The sequence below is a fragment of the Conger conger genome, chromosome 10 (assembly GCF_963514075.1).
Source record: "Conger conger chromosome 10, fConCon1.1, whole genome shotgun sequence".
Classification (NCBI taxonomy): Eukaryota; Metazoa; Chordata; class Actinopteri; order Anguilliformes; family Congridae; genus Conger; species Conger conger.
The window spans coordinates 40,814,493-40,841,000 of NC_083769.1; the positions used below are offsets into that span (position 1 = coordinate 40,814,493).

Here is a 26,508-nt window from a genome sequence, read left to right on the forward strand (position 1 = left end):
GCTGTTGCCTCTTCATGAGTTGTGTGTGGAGGGGGTTAGGGTGCATCGGTGAGTGTGAGCGTGTGTGAGTGTGAGTGACATTGGCATGCGTGCTGGCAGGATCCCTTGGGGAATCGTGACACCGCTTTAATTAGCCTGAGCTGACTCAGTGCTTATTTCAGTGATACTGCGTGGTGATGTGGCGTACAACCCCCACGCTGCCTTGCTGGGCCTTTCTGTCCCACACACCCCTACACCCCTGACTGATGAGCAATTACACAAGTGTTTATGGTGGAGAGTTTGTAGTCACTGACATACAGTATTTCCTATATTAACATATACGGCCTGAATTACTAAGAACTGTAGCCTATGCAAAACCTTTTAGCACATGCAAAACTAATGACACAATCAATGATTGGTTCAAAACAAATATCATGACCAATCACAGGTCATGTCACCGGTTTTTCTTGTGCTAAAAGTCTCAATAAATTAGTTCCATAGAGGCACTTCTTTCTTTGGGCTTATAACCATAAAAAACTCATGAGTGAGTTTGTTGTGTGCGGTCCACAGTGTGTGGTGAGTGTGAGTGTCAATGACTGACCTGTGTGTGGTAAGTAGCGGGGGTGTGGCTGTTCTGTAGGCTCTGTAGAGGGGTGCAGGCTCAACAGCAGGTGATATTTACCCAGCAAACACATCGGGCCCTGCTGTGTGTACTGGAAACAGATAGCAGACGCAGTGTGGGGAAATGATGCACTTCCTGTGAGCTGTGTGTCGCTGCAGAGATGAGCAGCTCTCAGGAAGGTGCCCTTGTGAACGAGAGCCGAGCCTTTTCCTAATGGCCTACATTTTACAGGACGGTGGCAGCCACCAACATGAACGAGACCAGCAGCCGGTCCCACGCCGTCTTCACCATCGTCTTCACACAGAGGAAGCACGACAGTGAAACTGACCTCTCCACTGAGAAGGTGAGGGTGTCCTGACGTCCCACGTAGCGACACTGGCCTTTTAAACCCACCCCCCCCCCCCACCCCCCTCCACCATTGCCCTTATGCACTTTACATTCCTCCCTTCAAATGATGTAAATCTGATGTGTTTTCACCCATCCATTTTACTGCATATACTGAGCAAAAAAAGACCCATTCATTCAGGGTCTTTACAATTTCAATTGTGTCACTGACAACCCATCAGGGATAGATATAGTGAATCATACAATAATTATCTGTAGGTGTGCAGAACACATCTCGCTATAGAGAGACTTTCCTCCCCGCTACAGCCTAATAAGGTAGAGAAATGGAGAGTGCTACTTCACTTCAGAAGGCCACACTTCCATTCATATCCTGGGCCCTTCATCGCTGGCAGGAAGTGATGTGCATACATTTTATGCAGAAGATCAGTGGGCTCATAAATAGCCTCCTCCAGTGAGAGTGCTCTTATTATTCACAAGCATCCATTTAGGGCTGCTCTAATCAGTGTTGTGTAGATGCAGTAATAGGCTCATTGAGCCCATTATCAGCCCGGCCTAATGACATAACGATATGCACTGTGCAGACGGTGATGGACGAGTGCCATACAAGGACAATGGCTTTGAAAAAAAACAAAACAAAAAAAAACACCGGGTCGGGGTGAAAATATCGCTGGTGAAGTGGTATAAATGTCAGGGCAGACAGTAGCGCTCTCACATACGGCCTGAAGGAAATATAATTAAAGTGTCATCCTTAATCGTTTCATATTAAAATGATGTATATTTGATACCTTCTTCCAATGGCATTTGTGTGGCAATATCAATATCAATGTGTTTGAGTTCTGTAATTACTCCTTTATATGCTCTTGTCCGCTGGTGGTGTCAGGAACGACATCCCACCAAGTGTTCTAATGTGATGACACAGGAACTTAAATGGCAAATGTGGAAGGGCTGAATGTGAATGTGTCTAAAATCCAAAAAGCATCTTTAAAGTGATGTTGTTCAATATTACACTGTAAGAGGACATTATTTGGACATTGTTTTCTTTCTCCAAAGTACCCTATACCGCTGGATTATATTTTCTAAGGACAATCACACGCTCAATGTGCTCCTAGTAATAGCTTCGTTTCGAATGGAAATCTGGAATTTGCAGTGTGATCATCAGTCCCCACAGATGTCGCCAAATCGACCATAACTGGAAAATTAAGGATAATAGACACTTCAGGAAATCGCTGTTTGTGTCGAATGCTGCATGTTCTGTGTGTTCTCCTGTTCCAGGTCAGTAAGATCAGCCTGGTGGATCTGGCAGGAAGTGAGCGTGCGGACTCCACAGGCGCTAAGGGGACCCGGCTAAAGGTACCACACACCCCGCTCTGTCATTCGCCGCAGTCGCTGTCATTCAGGAAAAGGGGAGGGGTCAGTGTAGGGGGAAACTGGGGGCGGGACAAGTTTCTCTGAGCCCACTTTTGTCTGTAGTACTCTATCTGCATGAAGTTCATTTTCATAAAAGTTCTTTATAAATGCTTTTTATTCCCATGGAAATATTTCTAACACTTTGGAATGAGTAAGTGGCCAGAATGATAAATTACAACCAATTACAAGTAAATTTGTTATACTTAAGTTAATGCAAGGGGTGTACTTGGATACTGAAAGAGGCATTGAAAAAACCTGCTTTAGTTAACTGAAGGGTTTTAAATTCTTCTTTGGTTGGTTTTCTACATGCTTTTCAGCACTGACAGGAAGGCTGTACCGGGTGTGTTTGTGGAGGCAGTCATTGATCGCTGACTTTCATCTGTGTTTCAGGAAGGGGCGAACATTAACAAATCTCTGACCACGCTGGGGAAGGTCATCTCTGCACTGGCTGAGGTGGTAGGTGCCGTTATGTTTCTCTCAGACTCGTGCAGATTCTCGGGGGGTGTGGGGGTCAGATTCCCCATACTGGTGCTGTAATATCCTCTGCTCTTCTGTTTTCTCTCCTGTAAATGCCCTCCCCAGGATAACTGTACCAGCAAGGTAAAGCATCTCAGTGTTGAGCCAGTATCCATGTAGCCTGAATATTCCCATAATGCCTCTGGACATATAGTTCAGCTGCTTTCATTAAACCGCTTCAGTTTTTGTTTCGTTTATTTTGCTGATTTCCACAGGAAACGTCTACCTGATCACTCACTCCTTTCCTTTTCTTTCATCGTCATCATTTTATCCATCTGGCAAACTTGCTAATCCAAGGCCACATGCATAATTTATAGTGTCAATTGATCCTTCCTTTAAGTGTGTAATGGGACTTGCTGTGTGTGAAGGGAAATGCCTGTCTCTTCACACTGTGATGATTGTGAATGTTTGCTCCGTCTGAAACAGAGCAAGAAGAAGAAGAAGAGTGACTTCATTCCGTACAGAGACTCCGTGCTGACGTGGCTGCTTCGAGAAAATTTGGGTAAGGGAGAAAATGCATGTTTTAAAGCCATGAAAACCGAACATCTCGAGTCCCGTTGACATTGATGCATGCAAACCGTGAGACAAACTGCTGGTAGTCCAGAGCTGAACATTATGTACACCGCAACTGCGTCACAAAAAAAAAAAAATGAAAAAGACATGTTCAACATAACGGAACCATTTATCAGAAAACATTTCCTTTTTCTGTCTGTCAGCAAATCATATTTCAAAATGATTACCACTTCCCCTCCCTCTCAGCCAATCAGAACTGTCAAAAGGAATGATGTGCTCGCTTGGGCTGTAATATATCACCGCTTAAAGATGGGGCTGCGTACAGCTGTGAGCCTGCCGCAGATCTGTGCCACTCAATTATACGCTGAAGTGAAGACGGATGTTTAGAAGCCGATGCACCGGTATTGATTTCCCCGTGGAGACTGCAGGAACACTGTGGCTCTGTTCAGGTGGAGGGCCCTATCGCTGCGCCTCCTCGGCCTTCTGGAAGGTTCCGGCTGAAAAACGCGCTGCTTTGTCACCGATCGCTCCACGTGGCTTCCCTCGGCCCTGCGTCTCTCTCCCACTTTATTTCTTTCCTTTTCTTTATTCCCACGAGCAGCGAGGATTGTCCTCGGGCTGCTTGTACACTGGAAAAGGATTTGTCTTCTCAATAATTAGTCGTTGAAGGCATGATGGAAAAAGATTGTGAACTTGGCATTGTAAAGTTCTGTGTTTTTGAGTGGTTTCGAGATAGTGAGCTTCGAAGATACCAAACTGAATGGGCTCCGAGCAAGATTACCAACTCGTTTTTCTCGTAAATGTCAGTTAGGAATGTACAATTCTACAGTCTACAGAGATAAGTAGATGAATCAATTCAGGAAAAGCATGGCGTGTCCCTGATTGGTCGATTGTGTGAATGACCTCACTGATGATGTTTGCCAGGTGGAAACTCCAGGACCGCCATGGTCGCTGCTCTCAGTCCTGCAGACATCAACTACGATGAGACCCTCGGCACACTGCGGTAACTGTCAAATCTCATTAAAAAAATATCAATACAGTCCCTTGAATGTATTAATAATCGAAAATTGGTTAGTAGTGCCTTTTTGGCCAGTGAGCTGGGATTTGTGTGTATTCCTTCTGATTGGCCGGAACCTTCTTGCATCTCTCTTGTTCTGCTTGTGATTGGTCAGAGTCTCTCCCCACCTCTCTCCGCCTCCCCCAGATACGCAGACAGGGCCAAACAGATCAAGTGCAACGCTGTGATCAACGAGGACCCCAACGCCAAGCTGGTGCGTGAGCTGAAGGATGAGGTGACACGTCTCAGAGACCTGCTGCGGGCTCAGGGCCTGGGAGACATCCTGGACAGTAAGTCTGCCCGGCAACAGCTGTGGTCAGGTGACCCGGGCCAGCCAATGAGCCTCTCATTCCTCCTCCAGTAGCATCACAACCACAAACTCTGTTTCACAGGAAGTGTACGGGCGGCCAATCGCCATTCACCTCTTTTACCTGTCCTGCTCATATGTGTGTGTCTTTGTGTTGAACTCCGTGTCCATGTCTTACTTAACTAGTGCTTCACTTGCTACGAATGTATTTCACTTTCACATAAACTCAGGTGGAGATATTTACATTAAGTGATATCATTTACACTTTATTGAGGATTATTACTTGTATAAGCTAATAAACTGAGAGTTAGGATTACACTTCACTGTGCCTTTAATTGATATTGAGTTTTTGTGTACATGAGGGATCAGGCAAAGCCCCAAAGATTTGACAGATTATTCAACTATAACTCTAATGAAAGCCGGTTCTACTGGCAGGACAGTGTTGGAGATTACATCTGCGCATCGAATGTGGTCTAAAACTGCAGTGTGAATTGGGCATGAGGCATTGACACATCTCGGTGTGGATAGTTGGATAAAAATATCTCCCTGTTTTTTCACGTTCATTTTCCTGACACGCAACTCTGTTTCACTTATCTCACATTTTCCAGCCTTATTCATTGTAGTCCCCCCCCCCCCACCCCCCCCCCCCCCTCCAAGCTGGTACTAATTTGACCTTTGACCCTTCTCGTGTTCTCCTGCTTCCCTTCAGTCGAGCCAATGGGGGATGATTGCCCAGGAAGTGGATACAAATGTGTGTATATGTGTGCTGGTACTTGCACCCTCTGCTGCCCCCTCCCCTATCTCTCTCCCGATAGCTTCTGGACCCTTCTGCAAACCGCTTAGCTTTGCATGTTGGACTGACGCTGTGGCCCAGTGCAGGCAGACCCAGACACATGAGGGCTGGTGTGTGTGCGGTTTAACTGCACACGTCTCTGAAGGGAGTGGGGCAGGGCGTAACAGATTTATTTAGACATCAAGCACTTTCATATTATAAGATAAAAAATTTTTTTTAATTTTTTTTTAATGAACCAGTAAAGAACTAAACTGGGCCTGTACGGATGAGGAAATGCAGCCTAACCCATATAAAATGCTTATATCGCCTAAACCAGGGATGCTCAAATCTGGCCCTCAAGGCCTGCAGGACTGCGGGTTTTCATTCTTCCCCTCAAATCAGGAGAGTTTTAAACCTGGAGCGCCAGAGCTGTCAATCAGTGGCAGTAATCCATCAATTAACTGTGAAGTAGAAAAGTAAACTAGTAGTATCAGATTTGAGAATCCCTGGCCTATGCCATGGCTATGTACAAACATGCCGTAATACAGTAATACATGCATATTTTACACATTTTCTTCCCCTCTTCTGTTGTTTTCTTTCTCATTTCACCCTTAACCCTTGTCGGATTGTTTCTTTTTTCTCCTCTCACCGGTGAAATTGTTTTTTTTTTGTCATTGATTATCCATTGCAGGTGACAGTATTGACGATGTTAAATCGATACTAAGTTCTCAGATTGAAGCCGAGGGTTACAAGCGGAAAGGTGCATGTCTCATTACTAACTGCTGAGAGTAGCGCGCTCTGCCTAGAGGGCTGCTGTGCTGTGCTAGGCCAGAATGCAGTAGCGTACTGTACTCTTTTTATAGGTCAGTCTCCCTCCCCTCTCCATCCCTGAGCCTGTCTTCCATCTTTTATTCTTATTTCTGCATTGTCCCTGAGGGTTACCTTTCAAACATGTACATCTATTTAAAAATGACACATCTTTATTAACCTCTGTCTGGGAGTCCTTGATGTATACCAACTGACTGCATTTGGCAGATTGTCATAATTGGGTCTTAATGAAATATATTTTATATATCTTCATACCCGTGCTATAGAGCATAGAACATCATATACTGCTACCATGGAGAACGATTGAGAAATAATCTACAGTGATTAGCATCATTTAGTCCCCATTTTCAACATGCATGCCTTTCACTTTATTTTCAACCTACACGTGTGGAAGGTAATTTATAAATAAAACAGAAGTATATAAGGCAGCCTCTCCCTCTGGAGCATGCGCTCGCTCACCCAAAACGCCCCACTGGCTGTTAGCGGCCCCCTTGGCTCCGAGGCTGCTGCAAATCAATCAGACCAGGATGGCATTTAGACAGTCTACTGTGTGTGTGTGTGTGTGTGTGTGTGTGTGTGTGGCCAAGAGAGCAAATGTCTTTTCCTCACAAGAAACTGGAATTGTAGGAACTGAACTTGCTGCATGTTTTGTCTTGTCCCTCTCACCCCCGCCCCCCATCCCTCCCCACTTCACTTTCTCTTGTGACCCCCCCCCCCCCCCGGCAACTATTCTCCCCAGTTTGTAGAGCAAAGGCAGTTTCCACACAGGTTAATTTCAGTATAATAACATTTTTATTACATAAAATACTATTCTCTTAATAATTTGTGATGCTGTATAACGTCACCCATCTTTATTGAAATACCACAAAGAATACATCAATGGGATTCCGAGGTAAATGCATCAAACATTTATGTTGCTAGCAATGTATTTCGGAGCCCTACTTTAATTTGCAACAGTTACGTTTTGACAGCTATTCCGTAATAAAGCCCTTCAGCAGTTTTAATGAAATATAATGCAAACTCTGGTGACAACCTAATTGAAAACTCATTTTTGTTTGAACAATCAAGAAACTCTGAGAAATGATATTTCGTTTTTAATGATTGTTGAGGCCTTTGAAAACAAATAGAACCAAGTACGTCCCACTGAAAACTAGCATCAAAGCCCTGATTTCTGTGTACTCATCTTCCCTGTCCTGTACCTGATGTGAAAACTGTCTCCATTGTACCTAACCTAAGTTTCTGCTGTGGTTAGGTACAACTGTGTGTGTATGTGCGTGTCTCCTGTATGTGTGTGTGTGTGTGTGTGTGTGTGTGTGTGTGTGTGTGTGTGTGTGTGTGTGTGTGTGTGTGTGTGTGTGTGTGTGTGTGTGTGTGTGTGTGTGTGTTTCAGTCCTCCAGTGTCTATTGTGTGTCTTACACTGGCCTTTCCTCTGTCTTCTCTCTCTGTCTTCTCTCTCCCTCTCTTGTTTTGTCTCGTTATTTTTTCCGTTTGTCACTTTTCACCCCCGACCCCCCCCCCCCCCCCCCCCCCTCTGTCTCTCCTCCGGCGTCAGACCTGAAAGACATACACAACAATAAGAATAGGTACTTGCTATCGTCAGAGAACCAACGGCCTGGCCATGTCTCCACAGCGCCCATGGGCTCGCTCACCGCCTCCCCCTCGCTGGGCTCGCTCTGTGGCCAGCTGGGCCTGCTGTCCGTCACCAGCATCCAGGAGCGCATCATGTCCACGCCCGGAGGGGAAGAGGCCATCGAGCGGCTCAAGGTATCTCGAGCGGCTCAAGGTATCCCGGTAGGGGAGTCATTTTGTAAACCAAAATTGAGCGCGTATGCTACGACCAAACCGCCGAGTTCAGTTAGCGGACTGGAATATACCGCTCTCTTGCTAAGTGAAGTTGGATGACTTCTCTACAGAAGCAGGCTGACAGGTTGTTGCGGTACCTCTGGTAGAGTGCCCGCTGTTCAGCGCACCGAGAGTCACAGGAAGGAGCCATTTTCTGTGACAGCAGTGTCTGTGCTGCGGGGGAGGGCATGCCGTTGGCTGAGAGTCACTCTCTCCCACTTTCCACCTCTCTCTGTCGTCGTCATGTCCATCTCTCTCTCTCTCTCTCTCTCTCTGTCTCTCTCTCTCTCTCTCTGTCTCTCTCTCTCTCTCTCTCTCTCTCTGTGTCTCTCTCTCTCTCTCTCTCTCACGCTTTCACGGCGTAACACGCAGGCCGGCAGCTACTCGCCAGCGGGAGCGATGGTTGCCATGGAGACCGTGCTGCCCGTGCTCTCTGTCACTCACCCGATGACGTCTGCAGCCGGCATCACGCAGATGCAGGGGGCGCGGGGGGGGGAACGTACAAAAATAGAACCTGCCTTCGTACGCGTACGATGTGAAAGGCGGGATAGGAACAGGTTGTGCTCTCCTCCGATTCAGCACGTTATTCCTCAGCTTGATTCCTGAAATAACCTGCGCCTTTATGCCCACTCAGAAGTTGCTTAATTGGAGGCGTATTTATCGGAGTTAGTCGTGTCTGCTTTTGGGTGCTTGTGAAGGACAGCGATGAGTGTGTGCGGCTAAATTAAAAGCCGTCTGTTATACGTTTGGAATGAATGACGTTTTTGTCTGTGATCCCAAGGCTGGAGGTGGCAAAGGGAATCTATTAATAAAAATATCCTGTTGATCTTATATTATGGACGACATGGGGTGACTGTCCACATATGGATCGAGAAGCAGTCGTGATGTGTCCAAGTAACATTCACAATGAAGCCACAATTTTTTTGTTTTGTTCAAAAACAGCAGAGATCTTCTCATGTTGGATTACTCCATCTGTCTTCGGGCTAGGGTGTGTACCAGTTACCCCTGACCCGAACTGAGGCGGATTTAGGAATTGAGATGTCCCACGTGTACGAATGCATTCTCATGGTGTATGCGCCTTCCCCCAGCCCACAGTGCAAGGAGGCCATCGCTGTGTAAAATCTCCCCAGTTTGGTGTTTGACCCCTAAGTCAGGGAACAAAGTGTCTTTCTGTGGGAGCAGATGGAAGGGGTGTGAGCTGTTTGGAGAGGATCTAGCCCAGATAAAGAAAGGGATCCATTGACTTTGTGTGTGGAGTGGACAGATGGCCCAGCGGTGGGTCTGTAGAACAATGACAGATCAGCACAGTGACACTGTGTTGGAGAGGGGCTGTGGGGCTCAGCCATGATCAGCCTCACATTTAGGTCACCAGACCCAGCCCAGATGTTCAAGTCTGTTTACATGGGATGTGTGTGCGTGTGTGTGCGTGTGTGTGTGTGTGTGTGTGTGTGTGTGTGTACGTACGTAGATATGTGTGTGTGCATGTGTCCGAGTTTAGGCCATTGTTAGTGTCTTGATGAAAGTGTTCACCACTACTTAAACTTCAGCTTATAACCAGACCGCACAGCAGCGGCTGCAGCTATTTCCATGATTCATGTTCATATGTCCCTCTGGAAAATTAACTGCCTCTGTCACTGAGCCACAGATTAAAGAAAGACCAGACTTTGATGGCATTTTATTGACTGGCATTTCTCTTGACAAGCTGTGATATTAAACAAAAAACCAAAAACAAAAAAAACCTGTATTTCCACATCCTGCAGTCTTCCCAAACGCTCAGGCTATATAAGCCTCTTAGGATGGGACAAAAGCAGGGCTTTTCCCCCATTTTAACATCTCACCTATAAGGGAGAGAATGAGAATAGAGAATGGAGAGAATTGCAATACCCTGAAATCCAGCACTAAGGCCCTGCAGACTCTCTGAGGACAAGAAAATTGATTATTTAGGATATACATAACATACTCCCTGCTTTTTTATTTTTTGGGCAGGTATTTTGTTTTTTGTTTTTGTTTAACACAGAGCACAAGGAGGGGCTAGGCTGGAATTTTGCTGCTACCTCAGGCTCAAACTGAATTCCCTCCATGTTGGAAGTTTCTGAGTGTGTGTAAAACGTTGATGAGTCTCTCCAGGCTGTAACAGTCGGGAGACTCACCTGGAGCTTTCCCCCGGAGCAGAGAGAAGGGTTAATCACCCAGTTTACTGTGGACACTGGAAGGAGACCGTTCCCTTCAGGGACCGTAACATGTCCTGCTTTAGGTGTACTGTCAGCTGGGGAAAAAGAGGGAGGCGAGTGTGGAGATGAGCACAGGCCGGATTGGGGCCTAGGTAGGATCGCCTGTGTGGGTCCTTCAGTACCGTATCCGTGTAAACCCCCATATGGACTGAGAGGGTGGCGAAGCACTGATAACTGCAGGTTATAGCTTATTTCCACGCAATGTTTTGTGTGGGTGCTCAACTGGGAATTTCTTCCTGGAGACTTTGCCTTTGTTATGAAATTATTGTTGAAGTTACCATTTATTTCTGTAATTTTTTGGGGGGGAGTAGATAGAATTAGGCAGAGATCCTTTATTGCCAGGAGAAGTGCATCATTTGCATGAATTTGTGGTCTAGCTACAATTTTTCATTTTAGCGGCTGTGATGTGAAAAATTTGGATTAGGGTTCTGATGGTACTGCAGTACAGCTGTGGGCTCTTTTATTTCAGTATCATTCTCCTTAAAAAACCCAGCTGAGGGAATCGCTGTTTCCATTGCCGGGGACTTGAGTGGGTGACCTGAGTGATAAGGTGTTTAGCGTCTCGTGTATCACCCACCCTCCGGGGACTTGTGAATGATAAGGTGTGTGATGTCTCGTGTCTCCCCCGCCCCTCCCACAGGAATCGGAGAAGTTCATCGCCGAGCTCAATGAGACCTGGGAGGAGAAGCTGAGGAAGACTGAGGCCATCCGCATGGAGAGGTCAGCAGGGGATCGGGTGTCCAGCCTGGGGGGGGGGGGGAGGACATCCTCTGCTCCCCTCACTTCCACCGTAGCTTCAGGAGTAACCTTAGCTTCACACCTAAGCTGTGACCTAACCTACATAACCTGGTTAAATAAAGGTCTACTGCACTCCTCCCCTCCACCGCTACTGCTCTTAGATAGGGCATCTCTGTCCGTGTCCCTGTTCCCACTGATCTCAGGTGATAACCGTAGTCCTCAGGGTGGAGGGTGTGCTGGCTTTTCTTGTTGTTCTGCACTTAATTGATCAATTAAAGCAGCTGATTACACAGTTAACTCACCTCACCTGGATTCCTGGGTCTGAATTGGTCGCTGATATTATGGCGAAAACAAAGCCCATAACAGCCCGGGGCTCTCCAGGATCCAGAGTGAGGGTCACTGGGTTATAGAGTCTCCATCTGTGTGTGTCCATGCCTCCAGAGTCACCCTGCTGTGCCCAGTTGTCATGTGCCACACTACGCATACGCTACTAGCCCATAGTGACATTTTAAACAAAAACCCCCTTGTTGTGGAACAGTCACTATTATGCATTGCCCTACTTTCCTGAGAGTAAACCGTAAATGTGCTCCAGAGGAAATATGGGTGAATTTGTGGACACACAATCCATGAGTTTTCTTGCTTCCCAACTAGCGGAGAAAGAAAGGGCAGGCTGTAGCCTCGTGGCATAGGTACATGTCTGGGTCCCAGAAGGTTGGTGGTTCAAGCCCTGGTGTAGCCACAATAAGATACGCACAGCTGTTCGGCCCTTGAGCAAGGCCCTTAACCCTGCGTTGCTCCAGGGAGGATTGTCCCGTTTAGTTGAATTTACTGTAATTCACTTTGGATAAAAGTTGATAAGATTATTTCAGTATTATTCATTAGTGTGTTGTACAAATAATCAAAAATCAGGACAGTGAATTAAAGCAAAGTCGATTTTAAACTGAGTGGCAGCATGAGAAGGAAGTTGTGAGTGTAGTAACAGCATGACACCCAGCTGCCTCTGACACCCCACACCTGTCTGCTCCCCCCCAGAGAGGCGCTCCTGGCGGAGATGGGCGTGGCTATCCGGGAAGATGGAGGCACTCTGGGCGTGTTCTCGCCGAAAAAGGTAAAATTGGTGCATTGCGATGTCACTAGGGATGTTTGTTCAGCGCTTTTGTCCTTTACCAATGTGACCGTTCTCTTTAGCTGAGAACAGTGTGGGAATTGTAAGCGACACATTGTCCCTGGACCGTGGGACAGTGCACATGAAAGTCGTCAGCGTCTAACTCATTCATTTTCAACCGTTTTCTTAAAAGATATTATTTGTTTCTCTACCTTCCGTTGCTTTATCACAGCCCCTTCTCCTGCTCCTGTGTCCACCTCTCTCCTCAGTTGCTGCTCTCTGTCGTTGCCTTGTGTTTCATTCTCCTGTCTCCCATTTGCATGCCTTCATACCTCTCTCTGTTCAAAACGTCTCATTCAGATGTGTTCCGAACATCCCACTTCCTTGCTTGGCGAAGGGAACGATTGTGTTCCCACGAACAAGGTTTGTGGAAAAGTTAAATTCATGGAGTTTCCCGAATTAGTCCAGGACACTACCCTCGCCCACCCCTCCCCCGGCCCCCAGCCTCCCAAGTCCGTCCTCATCAACATGCGAGATCTCAGCATGCACATGAGATCTGGGGGCTGTGGACTTCATTGCTATCGAAGCACTATTTACCCAGAGGAATGTGTGCAGTGTAGCTTGTATACAGCTCTAGTTTAGACATAATCCCAAGCTCAGATACATTCTCACTTCCAGTAAACTCCTAGTTTTAGTCTCAAAAGTCTCCTTGACTTAACTGAAACATTCCACTACAAAACGTGAATTTCAGAAATATCTCTATGTAAAGGATTATGACATGAGACCCTCTGAACTGCAAAGATTTTTCTATAAACCTTTATGGGGCCTGTTTAGAAGCGTGATTTATATTCTGAAACACTGATATTGACAGACATCGTCTGAGAATAGCTCTGTTAAACTGTGCAGAAGATGATACCCGCGGCAGCTTTTCCAGGTGTGAGCAGCGCCACCCAGAGGCTGTCTGTGGTCACAGCAGGCAGATGGCCTGCTCTCAAATGAGCTGATCCCAGTGGATTAGCACACCGCGCGTTTAAAATCTCCCCTTCAGTTTACTCCAATAAGAGCTGCTGTCCTACACTAGGGAAAGCAACTGAGACCAACTGAGACCGTTTACTGTAAAATAGTAGCTAAAAATGAAAATCTAATATATTAAAAGTTTGACCTTATAGATTATGAGTGTAAACATACATTTTTCTTCAGTAATTATCGATGCTTTTGCTGACCTACCCGGCCTTATACACAAAGCATTATAAGACACTTCATGAATTTAATTTCCTTTTTTATTAATAATGTGTTTTTTTTTCCTTTGACTCATTTTCTCTCCTTTTTTTATTTCTTCCACTCTCTCCATCCACCCTCTCTCTCTCGTGCTCTGCTGCCTCTCCGTCGGTTAGCTTTTCGTAGAGAGGCCCTGTGATCTCTATGCTGATTTTAATGGGGTGTTTTCCCCAAAAAAGGTTGGTGTCTTAGCGCTAGAATATGTAGATGTGATTTAGGAGTCCCAGTGAAAGTCCCTGCTTATCATTAATAATGAGGTGTGATATTTGTTGCAAATTCTGCTCCCTCGTTAGCAGAATACCTCAAAGAAAGATAATTTGATGTCGCACCTCATGCTAGATCTGTTAATAGTGATTCCCTGGGGAATGGCTAGCTGTGATTTATTGCGACTTTGTTCGTAGATGTTGTTTCATGTTGTATTTCAGAGCGGGGAAGATGTGCCTTTGATGTGATTTTGTGGGATCTCGGGCTCTTTGAAAGAGTTTTTTTTTTGTTGTGACCCCATCCCGTAACGAAAGGCTCTTCTCCTTTCTTCTTGTTCAACAGACTCCTCATCTCGTTAATCTGAACGAAGACCCTCTGATGTCAGAGTGTCTGCTGTATTACATAAAAGACGGCCTCACAAGGTAGGGGGATTATTTCTGCTTGTTGGTTCTCCTTTAACACAGACATAGCATGTTTCCCACTGTGTTGAAAATAAGCAATTTTTTTTTTACAATTTTACTTAAATTCCAATTTTACGTTCAACATCTAACATGCCATCAACAGTGAACCGCAATCAGAAACCAGCTGAACTACCTGGTGCTTAGACTTATGCTTTTAATTCCTGCTGCTGGTAAATCCACATGGCTGTACATCTTGCACAGATGGCACATTTGTGTGAAAGCGTGAATCCTTTTGTGAATTAAAAAAACGTAGGTGCACCAGAAGATATTGTGGCAGTGTTGAGTCATATGGGCTATTTTTAAGCTGTATTAAAGTGTGGGATCTATATCATAAGCTGAAAAAAGGCTCAGCAGCGGGTTTGTTCAGTTACTGTGGCTCAGTAGGCCTTGAACCCTGAAGGATTTCGACTGAGCTGAATGGACCCTTATTGTTGTCATGGCGCATGTCTCTAACATGGCTGCCTTGTGCCCCAGGGTGCACTGCTCTTATTGCAGTGATGACGCACTCTCTCTCTAACATGGTGGCCTTACAGCCCAGGAAACACTGCTCTTATTGCAGTGATGATGCACTCTATCTCTAATATGGCTTCTGTGCAGCCGAGTGAACACTGCTCTTATTCCAGTGATAAAGCACTCTATCTCTAACATGGTGGCCTTACAGCCCAGGAAACACTGCTCTTATTGCAGTGATGACGCACTCTATCTCTAATATGGCTTCTGTGCAGCCGAGTGAACACTGCTCTTAATGCAGTGATGAAGCACTCTATCTCTAACATGGCTGCTGTGTGGCCCAGAGAACACTGCTCTTATTCCAGTGATGATGCACTCTGTCTCTAACATGTCTTCTGTGCAGCCGGGTGAACACTGCTCTTATTGCAGTGATGATGTCTCTAACATGGCTTCTGTGCGGTTGCAGGGTGGGCCTGGCAGATGTGGAGAGAAGGCAGGATATTGTCTTGAGTGGCGCCCACATCAAAGAGGAGCACTGCATCTTCCGCAGCGAGAGGAACCTCAATGGAGACGGTGAGATTGAGAGCCTGGTGTCTTTAAACCGTGTTCCGGGAGCTGGGTTTCTGTGGCTCCAGCAGGTTCTCTCCGGCGGGCTCAAACCACAGTGAACCTGGGGGAGCCACAGAGATCTGTCTCGTATTCTGGCTCGGACATGGACATATTCACTGAAATACTGTATCTAAGTAATGGGAGGATCATCCGGGTTTGAGGGGGGAACTGATGAAAGTCACACACTTATTATTTCCCTGATCGTAGTTGGAAGGGATACATTTTTGTTTTAAAAGTTTGATTTGTCCCCAAATGTTTTGCTGCTGGAAATGATTAAGAACAAAGTAGCAAAAGAGAATAATCTTATCCTGTCTCCTGCAGTTGTGGTCTTGCTCATACCTTGCGAGGCATCAGAGACATACGTCAACGGCAAGCGCGTGGACTCGGCAGTGCAGCTTCGCTCAGGTGAGTGTTCCCACAATCCCCTTCACCAGCCAGGGGCAGTGAAGCCAAAGCCCCGGGGTATTCTGAGCAGGGGAAGGCCTGTAGGGTCTCTACAGTAACCCTTGTGTGCCCACACCTGTGGCTTATCGCGGGACAGTCATGTGTGTGAAGCCATACACTGGCCACGAAACTGAAATTTTGGCATTCGAGTGACAGATATTCAAAACATGGTGTGATGTGTCCGTTAGGAAACCGCATCATCATGGGCAAGAACCACGTGTTCCGGTTCAACCACCCGGAGCAGGCGCGAGCGGAGCGGGAGAAGACCCCCTCCGCAGAGACCCCCGTGGAGCCAGTGGACTGGACCTTCGCCCAGAGAGAGCTTCTGGAGAAGCAAGGCATCGACATGAAGCAGGAGATGGAGAAGAGGTAGGGTGGGGTGCGGTAGGGTAGGGTGGGGTGGGGTAGGGTAGGGTGGAATTGGGTGGGGTGGGGTGGGGTGGGGTGGGGTGGAGTAGTGTGGGGAGGGACTGGACCTGCAGCTGCCCCAGTTAGAGTTGAAGAACCTGGACGCCAGAGGTCCATATAAGTCTTTTCCTGGTATCAAACATTGTTTTGATCCTTGGTGGATCTTCAGCAGGCCAAAATGAAGGTACCCATGTCAAAACATTACTGGGCAACGTATTAGAAACTGTCTAATGTCTCTCTGCTTCCTTTGAATTTAGGACCGTTAGATGCCTAAAATGTACCATTATAAGAGTTCTAATGATGTGTTAATCTTGCATAATGTAATGCCCGATGCATAAAAGTCTGGTCTTTTTCCCTCTCAGACTGACTGAAATGGAGATTCTGTACAAGAAGGAGAAAGAGGAAGCAGATCAGCTTCTGGAACAGCAGAGATTGGTAAGCCCAGATGTGATATTTTCAGCTCTAGGTTTGGAAAGACTGGATGTCATTGAAAAGCTGTTGTTTGGTGGTTAAATGGAGTGCCTCTGAGATTTTGAGACTGGTAGTGCTGTGACAAATCTCAAATGTTTGCCAAACTCTGCTTCTTGAGATGTCAGCATGTTCCTTTGCCGTTCTTGAGTTTGAATTGAAATGTTCCGCTCTGCTCTGTTCTGTTTTATGTGACATAGATTTTTGTCAGATGAAGAAGGGGATATTTGAAGGAAAAGGGCTGACGAGCTGTCTCTCTTATGCACTTGAAGTTGTAGATTTTATTTCGGCTGAATAATAACGTTTGTCTCGTGCTCGCGCTGTTGGAAGCGCAGCCGGCACTAATACCGCACTCTGAGCTGTGACACAGACCGGTTTGCGCGTGATGAAGAACTTCTACTCCCAAAGCATGTCTTGACTTCACACTTGCATGGAAATCTACTCTACAGAGGGTTGAGATGATGTGGGGGGAGGGGGGGAGGGGGGGGGGGGGGGTACAACATCTGCCTCTTAGGCTCCTGATGTTGAAAATTGTCTTGTAGTTTGCATTCAAAAGATAATAATTATAGCTTCTGTAGTATTTTCCACTTGTATTTGCCATACTTGTAGTTTTTCGTAGATTATAACTGAGGTTTGCAAAAACAGCATCTGAGAATTTGGAAAAAATATTCAAATTTGAACATCAATAAAAACACAAATTGATCCTCAATATTCATTTGCATCTCCTAAATTGATCTGCCATATTATTTGGCTGAAGAAATGGCAGTTATTCTGTCACAATCAGTTTGCTGTTTTTTGCTACTGTATTAGTCTAGCATGTTCTCTTCACCATGTCATTAGCACGCAACCCAAGGCTTCTGCCTTGATAAGACATCAAGCTGGTTGATGATGAAATTAGCTCATAGTTTGCCTGAGAAATCTTCTGTTTTATCTCATGTTTTGTGTTTGCACAGCTCTACCATGCAGTCGCTGAAACACATGCACAGTGCATTGTGATGGCATAAATTCCTCCTCGTAGCTGCTGACAATGTGGTTTCTCGTTGATATCTTGCTCCTTGTCTTGGCATTTATTTTTACCAATAATTACCAATAAGGGACCCACACACATCTACTGCAGAGATAATCTACTATTTACATACTGATAAACCATACTCTGCATACTAATATTTCATGACAATTTTCTTTCTATTTTGTTACCGGTTATAATTGTTTGTGACATTTACTGTAGAGAACTGCATATAGGAAAAAGAATGAGAAACTGCATTTTCTCTCAACTAACGTTCTACAGTAGTGAATGGATTAGTAGCTTCAACTTTCCACTTTCCAGCCTGTGTTTCCTCCTGTCTCTTCTGGCTTCTTAACACATCGTCAGTGGCACCTGTGTCTCCTAACCCACCGCTAACACTAGACTCTCAGCCAAGCCTTCTCTGTCATGGACTTCAAATGGTGGACTGCTCAAATGGTCGCCTCCTATGCATGCCCTTTGCTGCATGTCCGGGTGCAGCTTTGACCAGGAAACGCAGCATATAAGAGGAAGAGATCGCAAACAAGGCATAAAAGGACATTTGATCTTTTTTTTTTTGACAGAATGTGTTATTTTTTTGCACTAATATGCAACATTAGGACCTCTGTTGGCCTTGGTTGATGAGAAGATTCATTTTGTAGTTCTTGAAATAAACTTCTCATGCCATATACTCAGATTAGTATAAACACAATCTGATAAAAAAAACTAATGAAATTTCATGGGACCAAGCAATGTGACCGGTTTACCATTTTCTATGCAAGGGGGTGCACAACAAGGGCCAATCCATTTCAGGATTTTGTGCCTGGTTTGAAACATAATTATTTAATCAGCTCAGTCATATCTTAATCTGGTATTTGTATAAGCACCAGCTACAACTGCAGACTGCAGATTTTTTTACTGCACTGAAGTACAGGGGTGACCCAGCATAGTTTATAGAGCTGTGAGAGAACTAAAACTATGGTAATTGTTTTAAATAAAGACCACCACACAAGCCAGTCTCCCAGGACTGGAGTTGTGGACCTCTGTTCTATGCGGTTAAAAAAGCGTAGAGCGTAAGTTTACTAACTGCTGTAAACAAAAAGGCATTTGCATTTTTATCAAATAATCCTGCATAGGTTACTGCATACCGAATTGTTTTCTATGAGCAGGGGAATTCAACTTATAAGCACAGGAACGTTTTTCCTGAAATTATTTCCTGGCTGATATTTTCAGTTAAAGCTCCAGAGCAGTGACACCTTCCGCAGTCTGGAGTACAGTCCTGTGGCTCTCCATTGGAGAATGGCTCCAGGAGCCCCCAGGGCAGTGTACAGCCCCAGGGGGTTTTGGTTAGCAGGGTTCACCCCGTTCACGTGTCAGAGGAACGTCTGTGGTGCCTGCAGTCGGCCTGCATGGGGACCTGTACCCCTCTGACCCTCAGTTCAGCTCTGAACGAAAAGTTAAATAAATGCAGCTGGGAAATGGAAGTGTGTTTTCTGCGGTGCATTGCTTGGGTTCACCATGTATTTGCCTCTTCTGTTGAAGTGAATCTGACTTAGAAGCATTCCAAGGAAACAGTGGGTCCTATTGCATATTCTCTTTTTCAATATCTATTATTTTTAGAAAGCCATTATTTTATTTATTTTTGATTTCCCATTTTAATTTTTCCTTTTTGTTGGGATTTTTTTTTTTTGGGTTTGTTTCTTGTTGTGTTTTCTAAAGGACGGAGACTCTGATAGTGGTGATGACTCAGATAAGAGGTCTTGTGAAGAGAGCTGGAGACTGATCACCTCCCTGAGGGAAAAGCTGCCCCCAAGCAAGGTGCAAACCATTGTCAAAAAGTGTGGCTTGCCCAGTAGCGGGAAGCGGCGCGAGCCAATCAAAATGTACCAGCTCCCCCAGCGTCGACGGATCGTCAAGGACTCCAAGTGGGTCACCATCTCCGACCTGAAGATCCAGGCGGTGAAGGAGATCTGCTACGAGGTGGCGCTCAACGACTTCCGCCACTCCCGGCAGGAGATCGAGGCCCTGGCCATCGTGAAGCTGAAGGAGCTCTGCGCCACGTACGGCAAGAAGGACCCCAACGAGCGGGAGTCGTGGCGGGCAGTGGCGCGGGACGTGTGGGACACGGTCGGGGTGGGGGGGGACGAGCGGCTGGAGGACGTCCTCTCCAACGGCCGCGGCCCGGCCGACATGGACGACCTCAAGGTGCACATCGACAAGCTGGAGGACATCCTGCGGGAGGTGAAGCAGCAGAACAACATGAAGGACGAGGAGATCCGCTCCCTCACCGACAAGATGCTCAAGATGGAGAAGGTCCTGCCCAGGATCGGTAACCCCGAGATGGGCCAGGGTCGGTCCAGGGCGCCCAGTGCCTGGGAGAGCCACCGGCGGCTCGAGGACAAGGAGGAGCGCGTGTCCCAGCTGATGGGGGCCGACTCGACGTTCCGGCGCGGGCGCACGCAGTGGGCGAGGCAGGAGCAGACGCGGCTGAGGGACCTCCAGCAGCAGGAGGTCTCCAGGCAGCTCCGCCGGCAGAGCGGCCCGCACCGCTTCATCCCGCCCGAGGACCGCAAGCTCCGCTTCCCCTTCCGGGGAAACCCCAAGCATCGCAACTCCTGGGGCCCCGGCACCCACATCATCATCACCGACCAGCAGGTCATCGAGCTGAAGGTGCCCAAGGAGGCTCTCCTCGAGGAGGGGGAGGGGGAGGGGGAGGGGGAGGAGGAGGCCTCGGCGGGGTCAGCCGATAGCGGGCAGCCCTGGGAGAAAATGGCCGCCGGTTTCCAAGGATACTCCTCGATGCCCAGCCCTTCTCTGCAGCAGAAGCGGCCGGAGCTTGGGCTGGGGCAAGCCTGCAGACAGGGCTACCAGCAACAGGGTCGAGGACGCAGTAACTCCCTCAGCAGCACGCAGCAGGACTCCCTGGAGTCCTTCCAGTACACGGGCAGTAAGCAGCAGACTGCCTCTCTGCCACGATACCGCCACCATCCGCCACAGCAGCCGCACCCGCAGTCTCGCCATTTCAACAGCGCCCCCTATGGTGAGGAGGGCCCCTCCCCCTCACAGCACTATGCTCACACTAGCCGGCCCGGCCGTTACAGCAGCTATGGAACGCTACCAAGGATGCGCCGACAGCAGTCGGATCCCAGCCGGGAGACGTCCGTGTGAGACAGGAGCAGGCTTTCGGTCTAGCTCCTGGAGCAGCTGAGCCTATTACAATGAACCCCCCGTGGGAATATGACAGCCATGACTAATGCAAAGACTTGACTGATTGTCTGCATTCAAACTCCTTGATCTGTGACTGTTTTTTGTTCTCCTATCCCTATACTGCTTTTTTTTTGGTTGATAGAAGTTTTATTTTGATCTAGTGTGAAAGTACAATTTATCATTTCATTAGTGCAGACCGTCCTCATCCAGCTAACCATTTCAGCTGAGAAAGACAACACATGTAATAATTTGGCCCTTTCAAGAAAACATTTTAAATTGTTATATAGTATTACTATATTATTAGTATACATTTTGTATGGTGCAGATAAGACATACCAGGTTCATAGATGAAAGCTTGTGTCCTGTTCAGACTCTGGACCAGTGACCTTAGGGCCAAGAGTTCAGACACTAACCACATTTCTTCAGCTCATTACCCCCAATGTATTGGGTACATTAGGATGTTGTGGAACAACTCCTCATGCTGCTTGGATAGGCTCTTATGAATCTTAGCCTGAGTGACAGCCGGTCGTGCTCGTTTGTGACACGCCCAGTGTATCTGCCGTTTGGACGAGTTATTTGAGTCTTTTAAATTAAGAATATCTGTGGCCTTTCTAGAAAGCCACGATTATCAGCTGCCTTTTCCAGAATGTTTTGGGTCAGAGAAACTTAATTAATACCAGCTGAAAAAAAGCTATGAATCACGGCTGAGTGGGTTTATGAATGTAAGGTCAGGGAAAGGCCCATATTGTTAACAGTTATTCTTAGCATCCGTTGTGGATGATGTAGCAAGTAGAAGTATCACACACGGTTAACGCGATGGTTTGGATCCTCTGAAGCACACTTTTTGAACACACGTTTTTTTTAATTAGATTGCTGTGCTTTTCTAGTCTCATCAGAAGGTTGAATGCCTTGCTCTCCAGTCTTCTCCATCACTTTCCTTGTTGTTCTGTGCCTAACACCCGTCACCTTTTAACCAGTAAATCTTCTGTGCAGAATCCTTTGGGATGTATGGTGCAGAAATTAATCATATACTCTCCCATACCAAAATTCACAAGTGCAAAAGAGATGTGATTAAATCATTTTTAGTAGCTTGCATTTTTAAGATATCAGACATTTTTAAATCTGTATTATTGAATGAAATTTATATTTTGAAAAATTAGATATTTAAATGTAATGGTACTCATTTTAGATTTTCTTTTGTCGTTGTTGATTTTTTTTTGATTTTGTTCAAAACTGAGGAAACAGTGGCACCGTGTTTAGATTGATCATATTTGCTGCTGCTTGTATCAGATCTTCAACACTTCAACACAGCAGACCATGCTATTTCCATGGTGACATGCTCAGTGTTCGAGAACCGTGCATTGTGGTTCTGTGCAGGGCCTGCGGGATTAGAATGACATTTCCTTCTTTGGGAACCGGTTCCCATGGCGCCCATGTTCACAGAACTCTTTATTCTAACACAGTCGCTATGGTTTCAAGACACTTTCAGTGAACTCTTGGAGGAGGGTGGGGGGGAGACAAAAAAACGTGTTGTGTCTGAAAGTGTCTGCATACCTTTGAACTGTATTTCAGTGAATTAACTTGGAGCTTGGATTTTGCTCGCATAATTTTATTTTACTTTATCCCATTATTTGCTGTTGAATTCAGATATGAAATGATATGAAATCTAGCCTTTATAGCCTTTAATATAATGTACATTTGGCGCTCGCTAATGTGGAATTGTGTTGGTTGCTCACTCAAACACAGTCCTCGAACTAAACCAAAACCTGACTGTTCATATAACTCCGTGGGTGTACGTTTACATTGTAGTTACACATCAACGGCATATGCGATTAATGCTATGTAATCCTCCCGGATTTAGTGTGGCCAAATATATTCGTATTTCTGTCAGCTTCTTCTTAACAGAGTTCTCATTGCGCGGTCTTATCAATGATCATTTGACATTCAGACATGTCTTTGTCTGATGAGTTACACAGATGTAAGTGCTTTGTGTAGATAGTCAGGAGCCAGATGAAGCAGAGTAGAGTATACTGTGAGATCTCTGGGTGGGTGGCATCAGTAGCACCTTGTATCAACTTTACTCGCAAGGCTAGAGTTTGTCAAGGGTGGGAGGATACTGAATATTTTCTGCCCTGTTTTGTTTTTACTTTGCTGCATCCCAGTGTAACGTAAACCAAATGACACTAATTCACACTCCGACGTTCCCTCCAGTCAGCACTCTACTTTGATTGAAATCCTTTCAGTGAAATGCAAAGAGTCTCCAAGCCTGATTTTCTTACGCTGCTGTAATAGGTAATAATGCTGTGCTCGGCTGTCTCCTTTTTCATAATGCAGAGGGTTGAAATAAAATGGATAATACACATTTTTGTTTATTGATTGAATATACATATACTTGGGGAAACCTTATGTGTACACTCTTATTCTGTGTTGTGTATTTAGCCTATAAAACATTCACAACCTTGGGGTGGGCCTGCCAGGGCTCAGGCTTTTAAAGAGGGGGGGGGGGACATTTTGTGCTTGAGGACAGACTGAATTTCTCATCAGCGTCAGCGTTTCTTTTTGTATCACTTCAGAAATATGACTCAAATAAACTGCCTAGTTCAGCTGCTGTGCCTTCTGGGCTCTTCATTGATCAGTGGTCTCTTGGTCTCTCTGCAAGGTGTCTCTTGAATGTTTTTAGCTATTCGCTAAGTGATAAAAATTTGTGTAAAGTCTATAAAGATGGTGGCATGGTGCCTTAAGAAAGGCCTTCTTTGAGGGCTCTGGCAGTGTCACATGTAAATGTTATGTGCCTGACAAAGCTGTGTGGATCTTATTGTGGCTACACCAGGAATCAACCCACTGACCCTGCGTGTCCCAGTCATGTGCCTTAACCACTACGCCACAAGCCGCCAAGAACTGCTGCTTATACGTTTCTTTTCACAATGAACTCCGAAGTCAATCAAGGTCATAAGATCTTAACAGGCATTAACATAACATAAATCCTGTTACGTTAAACTGGGAAGGTTTAGAGTCATAGAACTACATATCCCATCTGACATTTACTCACTTATAGCGAGTACACCTGTGAATATCTATTAGAAGAACTGGAAAACTACAGAAAGGTGTTAAAATGAGCCCGGCGTTTCCTGGAGTGTACAGATTTATTGTAAATAGCAAGTGCTATTTTTGGACCATCGAATGCACGGAGGTGCATGTGAGTGTGACTTTTCTAGGGAGAGCTTGTAAATGACGCATTCACGCCTCCAGCCTTTGTACCTTAAATTTCCAAGACCCACTGCTTTCTATTTTATCATTGAATAGGTTTTTTTTTTATTATTACTGTAACCATGGCAATGTCACCCTAGATACTTGAAGTCTCACTTTGATATTCTATTTCTCAGGCAATGTATCAAACTCAATTCATTGGCTTTATCTTTGTGTTGTTATATAGCTAGTGCTTGTTATAATCTGCCAGTGTTGTTTATGGAAATATCACTGTTCAGCATGAAATTAATTACATTTGTAACGATATATACCATGATATATAATGATTCTGGCTTTCCCTCTGTAGCACTATTGTGTGATCTTATATCCTGTGAGCCATTGTGCCGTTAACAAGCTCCGTTGCAAAATTGGGGCACAGTATGAATTTGAACAAAAGTAGGTACCCCATTTTCAGTTTTCCACTGCTGAAACAATGCACTGATGAAGATGACTTTTGATGGGTTTTGATGATTCTAGGATCTGATCTGTAATGAAGCCAGATCCGATATAAAGTCATGTGCATTATTGTTTGCCTTATCCCCCATAATCACAGCAAATGCACAAGCTGACACAGATGGAAGGGTTTGCTTCTGCACTCTCAAAAATAATGCGTTAATATTCAAAACACTTATTCTGTTTCTACTTTTGAGTTACTTTAAACACATTCTGTGCAGAAGTCACTACTTTTGTGTTAGATATAAAGGGATATTTTTTTAACCCAGACTATGTTGAAAGTAACACAAAATATTTTGTCCTTCGCTACACATGGAGGTGTGTTATGTGACGCATCTGCTTTGAGAGTATAGTCTCATAATAATTGATTTATTCGTGGCAATGGTGAATCGCTTTCAGGTGAGTTCAGGAATGTATCAGTCACTCCGAGGAATGTTCCAGAAGGGGTTCTTGGTGTTGGCCCGCTGCAGTGGAGTTGTGGCTGGGGTCAGGTTGGTGATACAGGGGCAGTGTGGAGCCCTGCAGGCCCTGTGCTCCTGCCTGCTGATAGGTGGTGTCTGTTGTCTCCTTGGTGATGTGGACGTGCAGGTGTATGAGAGCAAACTACAGGAACTGCAGAAGCAGGTGGAGACCCGCTCGCTGGCTGCTGAGACCCCTGATGAAGAGGAGGAGGAAGAGGAGGAGGAGGAAGGTAAATTCTTAGGCCTTTACAGTCTATGGCAGGGAGAAGGTGTCAATCACGTAACACTCGGGGAGACTGCATATCCACACTGTATATCGACACAAGTGTTTAGTTGTACTCAGATGGTTTCTGGAAACCAATTACTTCAAGCATTTTGGGTTGGGCAAGTTTTCGCTTGCTTATAACAATAAGTTATTGTTTCTAAACTAAACTTTATGATAACTGATTCCAGAGAGAGTATTGAATGGGAACACTTATCAAAGGAAATGGAATGTGTGTGCGTGTGTGTTTGTGTTTGAGTGAGTGTGTGTGCGTGGCTGTGTTTGAGTGCGTGCGTGTTCTACGTATGATGCTAGGCCCTTCTCCCTTCCCACAGTTCCTTGGACGCAGCACGAGTTTGAGCTGGCCCAGTGGGCCTTCAGGAAGTGGAGGTACCACCAGTTCACCTCTCTCAGGGACCAGCTGTGGGGAAGCGCCGTGTACCTGAAGGAGGCTAACGCCATCAGTGTGGAGCTCAAGAAGAAGGTACTGCTCCTCACCATCACCCAACACAGCATCGCACACCAACCGCTGTATATGATGTTACATTCATGAAATGAGTGCATTACTCAACCCATCATTGAACAAGGACAGAACACAGATCACGTAAGGTACAATTCACAAAGCATGGGTTATCCATAGCCAAGAGCATCAAGTGTAGTTCACAAGGTAAATATAGGATGAGTCCGTATGGTCAATGGTCAATGGTCAATGGCAGGCATTTATATAGCGCCTTTATCCAAAGCGCTGTACAATTGATGCTTCTCCATTCACCCATTCACACACACACTCACACACCGACGGCGATTGGCTGCCATGCAAGGCCCCAACCAGCTCGTCAGGAGCATTTTGGGGGTTAGGTGTCTTGCTCAGGGACACCTCGACACAGCCCGGGCGGGGGATCGAACCGGCAACCCTCCGACTGCCAGACGACTGCTCTTACTGCCTGAGCCATGGTTATGGCATGTTATAAACTAGAAGCGAGGCACAACAATTATGGTAAAGAAGTACAATGTATACCTGTATATCTGTAGCATGTTGCACTTGGGCTCAACTCACTGGTTGTGTCTGGAGGTTGATGATTTTTCAGGTGATGATTTTTCTGTGTCCCTTTTAAGGCTTAATTTATGAACAGGCCTCATATGGCCTGGGGAGGAGAGCCCAAACATGCGTCTCAGTCAGGGTGAGGTCAGCACCTGCCCTCCGGAGGCCCTCATCGGTGCAGATAATAACTCAGCCCCTGTGTGGACAGCTGTGTTACTGGTCCTCGCGAGTCTGTGTTCCACATAAACC

At 45.9% G+C, this 26,508-nt stretch overlaps 1 protein-coding gene across 8 annotated transcripts in view; it reads left to right on the forward strand.

Annotated features, from left to right (window-relative positions):
• The window catches only part of kif1b (kinesin family member 1B), an 82,950-nt gene that overhangs the window by 30,447 nt on the left and 25,995 nt on the right, over window positions 1-26,508 (forward strand). For 2 of the 8 annotated variants that reach the window (XM_061257281.1, XM_061257286.1), the window contains exons 7-23: window positions 833-944; window positions 2,219-2,296; window positions 2,744-2,809; window positions 2,936-2,953; window positions 3,296-3,371; window positions 4,307-4,385; window positions 4,587-4,729; window positions 7,900-8,111; window positions 11,061-11,140; window positions 12,191-12,266; window positions 14,088-14,167; window positions 15,123-15,229; window positions 15,587-15,670; window positions 15,898-16,078; window positions 16,480-16,552; window positions 25,083-25,185; window positions 25,553-25,701. In XM_061257281.1, the coding sequence (XP_061113265.1) occupies window positions 833-944; window positions 2,219-2,296; window positions 2,744-2,809; window positions 2,936-2,953; window positions 3,296-3,371; window positions 4,307-4,385; window positions 4,587-4,729; window positions 7,900-8,111; window positions 11,061-11,140; window positions 12,191-12,266; window positions 14,088-14,167; window positions 15,123-15,229; window positions 15,587-15,670; window positions 15,898-16,078; window positions 16,480-16,552; window positions 25,083-25,185; window positions 25,553-25,701 (1,717 nt within the window). Of the gene's footprint in view, window positions 1-832; window positions 945-2,218; window positions 2,297-2,743; window positions 2,810-2,935; window positions 2,954-3,295; window positions 3,372-4,306; window positions 4,386-4,586; window positions 4,730-5,455; window positions 5,498-7,899; window positions 8,112-11,060; window positions 11,141-12,190; window positions 12,267-14,087; window positions 14,168-15,122; window positions 15,230-15,586; window positions 15,671-15,897; window positions 16,079-16,479; window positions 16,553-19,307; window positions 23,156-25,082; window positions 25,186-25,552; window positions 25,702-26,508 lie in introns of those variants that run through there. The other 6 variants (XM_061257285.1, XM_061257287.1, XM_061257283.1 and 3 more) reach the window with 5 other exon arrangements.